At 50.5% G+C, this 9671-nt stretch overlaps 1 protein-coding gene across 1 annotated transcript; it reads left to right on the top strand.

Annotated features, from left to right (window-relative positions):
* Positions 1-1217: 1217 nt before the first annotated feature.
* On the top strand, positions 1218-7427 carry LOC114683739 (eomesodermin homolog). The gene is given in 9 exon segments (XM_028858060.2): positions 1218-1861; positions 1864-2083; positions 2085-2453; positions 3458-3612; positions 4189-4310; positions 4923-5081; positions 5174-5235; positions 6732-6787; positions 6790-7427. Coding segments are annotated over 9 exon segments (2052 nt in total). The 5' UTR covers positions 1218-1590.
* Positions 7428-9671: the final 2244 nt, after the last annotated feature.

The raw sequence follows: 9671 nt of genomic DNA, 5'->3' as shown, positions 1-9671 counted from the left end.
CCGGAAAATGCGCTCCTGGAGCGATTACCGCCAGAGCCCGTAATTGCTTATTAAAGGAGAATATTCAGGCTTCTTATCTGCAACGAAACGTGTCCCCTTCTGTAATAATAAAACAATAAAATATGACGGTACGTCCTTGACTGTTTGCGGAAACGCAGGGGGGAAAAACAGGCAGCTGGGCAAAGGAGCTTAATTCAACATCAAACTGATTATTTCACTAATTATTCTGCCTTCTGTATTGTGCCGCAGAGGAGAGGCGCAGGGAATCTTAACTGCACAGCTGCTAGGGAACCTTTGTGTCTAATGTCAGTCCCACCAAAGATGTTGGCGAAAGCGGGCACTGGGGGAGGCAGAAAACATCCAGGGTTCAGGAAAATCGAACAGAGTGGATTTATTATTATTATTATTATTATTATTATTATTATTATTATTATTATAAGCAATGAAAGTGATGGCCTCCGGAAAGCCGGTTTGTTAGCGTGGATGTGAGGTAAGCGCTTGGCTCGCTCGGTCTGGCTCTTGATGGGTCTTCAGTAGCCTACCGCACTCGGGTTTCTGTTTCAGACACGGAAATCTTTCTCCATCCCTGGAGATGTTTGAAGATCTCAACATCGAGCGCGAGGCTTCTCTCCACCAACCCTTTAGGTAAAAGGATGGGACAGAACAAAGTGGCTCCTGTGAGTGGAAGGCCAGGAAGTCAGAGGGAAGGTGTGCTTTGATGTTACAGTGTCTGACGCAAACACTTTGGGTCGCTCTCCAACCCGCCCCAGATTTGCACCCTCGGGGACCTGCACCTTCCTGCGAGCAGGGAGCGTTCAGAGACCTCTGATGCGGCTCCAGGACCTGCCTCTGCCAAACTAGCCCCGAGCGCAGGAATGATTCCTATGCTTAAGGTAGACCAGGTTGGCAGACTTCAAACCCGTTTCTCCTCAACTCCAGCGCCATATAGACACCAGGATTTTATTCTCTCGGTGGGATATAGGTTCCCCAAAGAAACTTAAAGAGCACCAAACCAACAATAACAGCAAAACAAACAGGCTGAGAGGAAAAGAAACTTGCAGGCAACTCAATCCAATTAATAAATGCTTAATTGAATTAGTGTCACCTCTGTCAGCCAATAGCAAAGTCCCCTTGCCGTGGGGCTGCGAAGCCCCTCCCTGGCGACACGCATATAAGCAGCCAGCGACAGCAAGCAAGTTTCCAAGCGGTCAAGTAGGCCTAGGGTTTAGCGCGCCAGAGCCAGCCGAGAGGCGCGAGCTGGTTGCTAAATGGGGATTCAGAGCTGAGTCGTCTTCCCTGGTGTGAGTGTAGGGGTCCTGAGAAGCTAGACCAGGAAGGAAAGGGAAACGCTGCTTGCTCAGTTTCCATCTTCCACCTACAATCCCGGGTTTGCCCTCTTGCGGAAAGGACTCTGGATTCGGGGCGTGCGCTGAAGTCGCCCCGCAGGTCCGCAGGTGGGTAGCCCGGGCGAGGGAGGAAGGGGACGTTACCTTCCCCTCGGAAGAGGGCGCTGGCTCCCCCAGCCGGCCTTTATAACCAGGCCGCGGGAGGCGAGGTGGCAGCCGGCTGCCGTCTGCGATTCGCAAAAGCATGCAGTTAGGAGAGCAGCTCCTGGTGAGCTCCGTGAACCTGCCGGGCGCGCATTTCTACTCGCTGGAGAGTGCTCGAGGAGGCGGAGGAGGGGGAGGTGGCGGGAGCGTCAGCCTCCTCCCCGGTGCTGCTCCCTCGCCCCAGAGGTTGGACTTAGACAAAGCGTCCAAGAAGTTTCCAGGCAATCTTCCGTGCCAGGCGGGGAGCGCAGAACCCGCAGGCGCCGGCGCGGGGGCCCCCGCAGCGATGCTCAGTGACGCAGACGCCGGGGACACTTTGGCAGCGCCTCAGCGGTGGCCAAGCCCGGGCCCCCGGACGGCCGCAAGGGCTCCCCGTGCGCTGAGGAGGAGCTGCCCTCCGCCGCCACCGCCGCGGCCACCGCGCGCTACTCCATGGACAGCCTGAGCTCCGAGCGCTACTATCTCCCTTCGCCAGGACCGCAAGGCTCCGAGCTCGCCGCGCCCTGCTCGCTCTTCCAGTACCAGGCGGCGGCCGAGCGGCCACGGATCAGTGTACCCCGCGTCCAATGGCGCGCGCTACCCTACGGCTCCATGCTGCCCCCGGTGGATTCCCGCCTCCGTGTGCCCGCCCGCGAGGGCGCAGTTCGGCCCTGCAGCGGGCTCGGGAAGTGGCGCCAGCGGCAGCGGCGGCGGGGCCGGCGGTCCTGGAGCCTATCCCTACGGCCAGGGCTCTCCGCTCTACGGGCCGTACGCCGGAGCCGCTGCGGCCGGGTCTTGCGGAGGATTGGGAGGCCTCGGGGTACCCGGCTCTGGCTTCCGCGCTCACGTCTACCTGTGCAACCGGCCCCTATGGCTCAAATTCCACCGTCACCAGACTGAGATGATCATCACCAAACAGGGCAGGTGAGCGCAGCGTGGAGAGGCCCCCTAGGTGCCGGGTTGAGGGAGTTGTGCCTGCTCTCCGCTTGGAGAGTTTAAATGCGCGCCGTAAAGGGGACACCGCATCTCCAAAGTCGCGCCCCTTTCCATCCGCATGCACACCTGTGGCTTGGGCCCGGTGCCAAAGTTAATCTCCCTCTAAGTCACCCTCCCGGGTTTGACAGGGAGGAGGCAGAGATGGAAATTTGGGAATGGACCCTTGAGGGCGGAACTACATGAGCCGCTGGCTCCTGGGTTTGCAGCTTATAGTTTACCGCTTGCAGGATAGGACCCGAGGGTGGGGGAGAGGGTTGTAGCTGGGCTGAGGCCTGAGCTCAGGGATTTGAAATGTGGTTGTTTCAAGCTCCATGATCTTTGTTGGGCACTTCTGTGAGAAAAGTGTGGTTGGGTAGACGTTTTCTGAAGCCAAATGACTTGGGGGGGGGGGGCTAGCAAGGTACAAGCAAGTTCCGGTACACCCTCAACTGCCAACAGCTACTTCTGGAGGATCTGGAGGGAGTGCGGAGTGGGTACTGGGAGACGGGAACTCAAAACTCTCTCTCTCTCTCTCTCTCTCTCTCTCTCTCTCTCTCTCTCTCTTCTCTCTCTCTCTCTGTGTGTGTGTGTGTGTGTGTGTGTGTGTGTGTGTGTGTAAGCGGGCACGCGCCTGCTTAATGCTTCGTGTCGCCTTAGAAAATAATTTTCCATATAATAGGAAGAAAACTCGTAGGTTTTTGAAAGACCAGAAAGGCAACTAGTAGGGCTGAATGAATGGAGATCTCAGAAGCACATGAATTAGGGAAAATACTGATTTCGAGGCTGTTCCAAAAATTGTCAATTCAAAACCATTTTCGTAGTTTCGGGCCATGTCACCCATTTGTTTTTGTTGTTGTTTTGTTTAGTGCAGACTTCCCTTGGTCCAGGGTTGGCAGGGCGTGTCCTGAACGTCCCTAATTAAATCATTTCCTCTGGTTCTGTTCTTTATACAGGCGCATGTTTCCTTTCTTGAGCTTCAACATAAACGGACTCAATCCCACCGCCCACTACAACGTGTTCGTAGAGGTGGTTCTGGCCGACCCTAACCACTGGCGCTTCCAGGGGGGCAAGTGGGTGACCTGCGGCAAAGCCGACAATAACATGCAGGGTGAGGAAAGAGGAGGCCTGGGCCGGGAAGAAATCAGAGCCCCATGCCGGACCAGCCACGTGGGGCCTGGAGCTGTTAGCATGAGTGGCCTTCCTTCTGTGGACGGAGAGAAATTTGCTCCGTCGTTTTTCTTGCTTCCCATTATGTAATCAAACTTCCACCCTACCCGGCTATGTTTGAAAAATGAATAGTCCAATGAGGTTCTGAGTTTGGGGGAAAAGCTCCTGGCATTCTCTTGAGAAAGCCCAGGCCACCTCTAAGTTAACCTATGAAAGTAAGTATTCAATGAGGCACATCCCCTCCCGCTTCATAGGCCTCAGATTAACTTTCGGGAGCCATCTCTGTTTTAAGTTTGGAGATAGCAGCGCCTAGATTAAGAAAGGCTGGAAGCATCCTGGCCCTGGAGGGGGTGCCCGGAGTCCCGCTGCGATCCAGTGATTTCTGGAAGCAGCTCTCCCAGGAGGAGGCTGCTGCTGCAAATCCAAGCCCAGCTAACAAACAGACATCCACCCCAACCCCACCACACAACAGTCCTGTCTGTGTAAATGCTTATGTTTCCTTTCATTTTCCTCCTAGGCAACAAAATGTATGTTCACCCAGAATCTCCGAATACTGGTTCCCACTGGATGAGGCAGGAGATTTCCTTTGGGAAGTTAAAACTCACCAATAACAAAGGCGCCAACAACAACAACACACAGGTAGAGACAGGAAGAGTGGGTATCTGCCTGGGGCCCCTTGGAGAGGCCTTAACTTTTGTTATTGTGCCTAAGTATTTACAGTTGTGACTTTGCTCACTTTTAATTAATTAATTTTTTTCCTTTGTTACTATTATAATACTTTATTACTATTAGGCATAGAAATATAATTTGGGGGGATTTGAAACCAAAAGGAAAGAGTGTTTGTCAAGTGTTTTGATTTTTATCTTGGGGAGTGGCACTTGCATATGTAGCCCAGGCTAGCCTTGAACTACTGATCCTCCTACTTCCCAGGTCAGATGCTGGGATTGCCTGTGTGTTCTACCACTCCGGGTTCAGAATTATGACGTTAAGTTGCAAAAGTGTTAATACCAAGAATCTTAAAAATGATAACAAAACACCGAACTCTATTTCATGAAGCAGGGAGGGCCTTGCTATTCAATGTTGTGAAAAACACATCCTTTCAGGTTTTTCCTCATAGAACACAAAAAGAGGGGGAATATCTGCTAGTGATGATTTTGGTAGGGAACAAGCAGAAGTTCCATTTCAAAATACACGATTTGTTAAATTCTGCTTTTCAGACCTTTGAAAGTCTCTTTTGGGTTCCATTTCCAGATGATAGTCCTGCAGTCTTTGCACAAGTACCAGCCTCGACTGCACATTGTGGAAGTGACAGAAGATGGGGTGGAGGACTTGAACGAGCCTTCCAAGACCCAGACCTTCACCTTCTCAGAGACACAGTTCATCGCAGTGACGGCCTACCAAAACACCGACGTGAGTGCCCCCCCACCCCCCTGCCTGGCAGGAGCCTCTCACGCTAAGTCTAGCAAGATAAAGCACTCAGTTACTCTTCTTCTCCCCTCTAGATTACTCAGCTAAAGATCGACCATAACCCTTTTGCCAAAGGCTTCCGGGACAACTATGATTCGTAAGTACGGCCCTCCTTCATCCTCACGTGGTCTTCTCTTTATAAAAGACAATCTCGCATCCCAGGCTGCCTGCCACTTGCTGTGGAGTTGAGATGAACTTGAACTTACGATCTTCTTGCTTCCATTTCCCTAGAGCCGAGCTCACAGGCATAGCTGCCACACCCAGGCTTCGAGTGAGCTTCATCTTCAAGCCCAATTTCCTGCATCATCTTTGAACAGGAAATGAGTCATCATTTTCCTGAGGACATATTTAGTATGACATTTTATATTTGGGATTTTTTTAACCTATTTTTGTGTTCATTTTTGCTCACACACACACACACACACACACTCACACTCACACTCACACACACTCGTGCACTGCGTACTAAACTCAGGGCTTTGTAACATGCAAGGCCAGCACTCTACCATTAAGCTAAATCCCCAGAACTGTGTTTGCATATCAATATATTGAGCAGTCTTGCTTCAGAATTTTTTAATCAGGTTTTGTTATTCTAAAGAATAATCATGGCTTAAACATAAAGTTACTTTTTCTTTCCTGAACTTAAGTAGAGACTTGAGTTTTTTAGAATCTGCATTATTTATGTCCTTTTTTTTTTCATTTGATCTGACTATTTTTTAAAGCTTTATTTTTATTTTTAATTACGTGTGTTTGTGTCTATGTGTGGGTATGTGCTCATGAATTGGATGCCCTCGGGCCCAGGGTTTCAGATCCCGTAGAGCTGGAGTTACAGGTGGTTGGTTGTTGTAAGCTATTTGATGTGTGTGCTTCCAGCCAGACTCACTCAGCCTTCTGAAAAAGTGATTCTTGACCCTCCGGCTCCTGATCCAACTTTAAAAGTCGTCACTGGCAGATTCCCCCCTTCTTTTGTGTTCTATGAGGAAAACCCTGAAAGGATGTGTTTTTCACAACACTGAATGACAAGGCCGTGCTTCTTGCAGTAGAATTGAGTTGTACAGTTGTCTCCGTGGGATTCTATCCATCACACTGACAAGGAGGGTTGCTATTAGGAGATTTTCTGTCTTTGTTTATTTTGAGGTAGAGGCTCTGTAACTCAGGCTGGCCTCAAACTTGACTGGCTGTCTAGCTCCGATGGCCTTTACTTCTGACTTCCTGCCTCGACCTCCGGTGCTGGGATTACAGGCCTGTGCCACTATTCCTGGTTAATGTAGAACTGGTGACAGAACCCAGGGCTTCGTGCTGGCAAGGCTATCCCTCTACCGGATGATCTATAGCCACAGATCCTGACTTCCCATAGTAAACCCCTGACCCCTGGGAGGAACTGTCTCTTAGGAAGTGGGAACTCCACTCTGTTCTTATGCCGCCGGCTCAGCTCAGCTCAGTGACAGAAGAAGGCTCTGGTTTCTGGGAGGCAGTTTGTTTGGGGGTAACGTGAGGGTTGTTGTTGTTTTTTAAGTGTCTCTCTTTATATTGTAGCATGTACACCGCTTCAGAAAATGACAGGTTAACTCCATCTCCTACGGATTCTCCTAGATCCCATCAGATTGTCCCTGGAGGTCGGTACGGCGTCCAAAACTTCTTCCCGGAGCCTTTGTCAACACTTTACCTCAAGCCCGATATTATAATGGTGAGAGAACCGTGCCACAGACCAACGGCCTCCTTTCACCCCAACAGAGCGAAGAGGTGACCAACCCTCCTCAGCGGTGGCTTGTCACGCCTGTCCAGCAGCCTGTGGCCAACAAGCTAGACATCGGGTCCTATGAATCTGAATACACTTCCAGTACCTTGCTCCCATATGGCATTAAGTCCTTGCCCCTGCAGACATCCCATGCCCTGGGGTATTACCCTGATCCAACCTTCCCTGCAATGGCAGGGTGGGGCGGTCGAGGCGCTTATCAGAGGAAGATGGCACCTGGCCTACCATGGACATCCAGAATGAGCCCTCCTGTGTTCCCAGAAGATCAGCTTGCCAAGGAAAAAGTCAAAGAAGAAATCGGTTCCTCCTGGATAGAAACCCCCCTCCCTTCCATCAAGTCTCTAGACTCCAGCGATTCAGGGGTGTACGGCAGTGCTTGCAAGAGGAAGCGCCTGTCTCCCAGCACCTCCAGCAATGGAAACTCACCCCCCATAAAGTGTGAGGACATGAACGCCGAAGAGTACAGTAAAGACACCTCAAAAGGCATGGGGGCGTATTACGCTTTTTACACAACTCCTAAGGAGTTACTTTAACCCCTAATGTTTTCCGGGTGGACCTGGTGGTGTTTTTTGTTTTCTTTGCCTAGGTTACCAAAAAGACTTTTACCTTCCACCTTTGATGTATCCTGTTTTGTGCAATTCTCTGAGAGAAGGTGCCAAAGCTTTGCCATTGCTGCAGGTAACCAACTGAAGCAAACCTAGCATTTCCCCCCCTTTGTAAAATAAAGTTAACGGAGGACTCGAAAGTGTTTAAAAATTCATAGGCTGTTCAAAGTGCTGGCTTATTTATGGGAAACGAGAAACATTCAGAAAAAGCAGGCCATGAAGATTGAGTGCCAGGTGCTATCAAGTGAGTTTAAAAAGTCAAAAGCAAGCAAAATCTTTTGGTTCTCATTTCTATTTGTAAATCTTTAAGCAAACAGCAGCCCAGAGTGTTAAGGTATTTTTGCTTCAGGAAGAGAAGGGCTGGGCCTTGAGTTTCAACTGTGGGCTCTCACTGCTGTCTTCTGGCAGCGGCAAAAGAGGCTGGGCCTGAGCGTCAAGGGGGAAAAAAACCTACTGGGAAAATGGCCAGCTAGTCTTAGCTGCCTGTAATTCCTTGCAGGATTTTGGAATAAACCATTTGTCACAGGGAATGGCCCTGTGTTGCTGGATGACTTGTAGAAACCAGAGGGATCAGAGAGGAAGGGAGAATTTAAGTGTACAGTTGTGTGTTTAGACACCGTAGAGTAATCTGGAATATAATGTACAAATTCAGCTGCCTAGGTATCAGAGACAAAATATGTAAAATTGGTGCTTTGGCTTTGTAAAGAATTTGCAGAAACACAACTGCAGGGTTGAGAGGAGCCTCGGTATCTTGGGTATTCTGTCCACTTAGTTAAGTACTCAGCTGCCTCTGTACTCACTTCAACCACGCTTAAGGAAAAAAAAAAAACTGTTTAATTCCTCTTTCCTTGGTCATCCCCACATCCCCCTTCAGTAAATGTGAAGAAATTACAGTCTGATGCCACAGTTCCTATAGACTTTTTAGAGATTCTGAATTTTTATGTACAGTTGTAAGTCATTTTTAATAAATGTGGTTCAATAAGGGAACGGGTACAGTTCTGTCTTCTGTGCTATGGATTTTATTTATCTAATTTTGTTTCCTTCTGCCCCTTCTCATAGTGAATGGTCAGTCTCTCTCTCTCTCTCTCTCTCTCTCTCTCTCTCTCTCTCTCTCTCTCTCTCTCTCTCACTCTCTCTCTCTCTCATACACAACACACACACACAAACACACCACACATACTCAGACACCTTGTCCTTGATAGAAGGCTCTAGAATCTTTTAACTAGCTACTGTGGTCATGAGGGGTGGGCAGGGGATGCTTCTGTTTATCTCCCCCCACTCCAGAGATGAATGGGATCTACTTCCTCGCCCCACTAGGAAATGTGGACAATGGGTGTTGGCTGGGGGGTGGGTGGGGAGGGAGTGCTTGCCCTCGGCAGGCTTAATCCTTGCTTCCCACCCTCCGCTCCTGACCCTTAGTCATTTAGTTTTTTGTTTTTTTTTTTCCATGGGTTTACTTTAGGCGACCATTTCCTAGACCCACCTAGGCTCCCTGGGAACCCCCGCGGCCATTCTAGAGCCTACGAGTTCCGGGTCCCTTAGGCACCGCAGGGCATTGATGTTCGCGCACCCTAAGACTGGCACCCATCTGCGGTTTTCCGCGGTCTGTGCAGCTGCTGTCCTTGATGCCTTACCATCAGCTAAATTTCATCCGAGACTCCGAGATTGTGCGCATGCTAGCACTGGGGGCGGCAGTCACAAAAAGAGTATTCCATTCGTGCACTGCGGGCCTGCAAACAGCATCTGGACAGCGGTGCATCTCGCTCTTAGCTCCACTTTAGTTAGTAACCCCGGATGACGAAGGCCCCCCAAGCCCTCGCTGAACCCTAGGTGTGCGGAAGACCAGGCAGTTAGGGGGAGAGGGCCCTCCCCGCCCTCTGCCAGACGTCCCGCAGTGCTATCTGCAGACGGCTTAAAGCCCAGCTTGCAAGCCCTTGGAGCCCTTCTCACCCTAGGGTAAAGGTCTGGCTGGGCGGGTCATTCTAAACTGCAGTGCGCGGAAATGCAGCTGCTAAGAGGATTAGCTGTGGGGAGGCAAGCAATCAGCCGGACCCTCCTCCCCTTCTGCGCCCAATTAAGGCGGCCAGAAGATGTACCTGAACTGTGGGTAGTCTCAGGTCCTCCAAACTTCTGGGACTGTAAGCCTTCCTGCACTGCCATGAACTTGGGGAC

Source organism: Peromyscus leucopus, unplaced genomic scaffold (genome assembly GCF_004664715.2).
Source record: "Peromyscus leucopus breed LL Stock unplaced genomic scaffold, UCI_PerLeu_2.1 scaffold_1003, whole genome shotgun sequence".
Taxonomy (NCBI): Eukaryota; Metazoa; Chordata; class Mammalia; order Rodentia; family Cricetidae; genus Peromyscus; species Peromyscus leucopus.
Note: the sequence above shows the minus strand (reverse complement) of the source record. Positions and strands in the feature narration are given on the sequence as shown.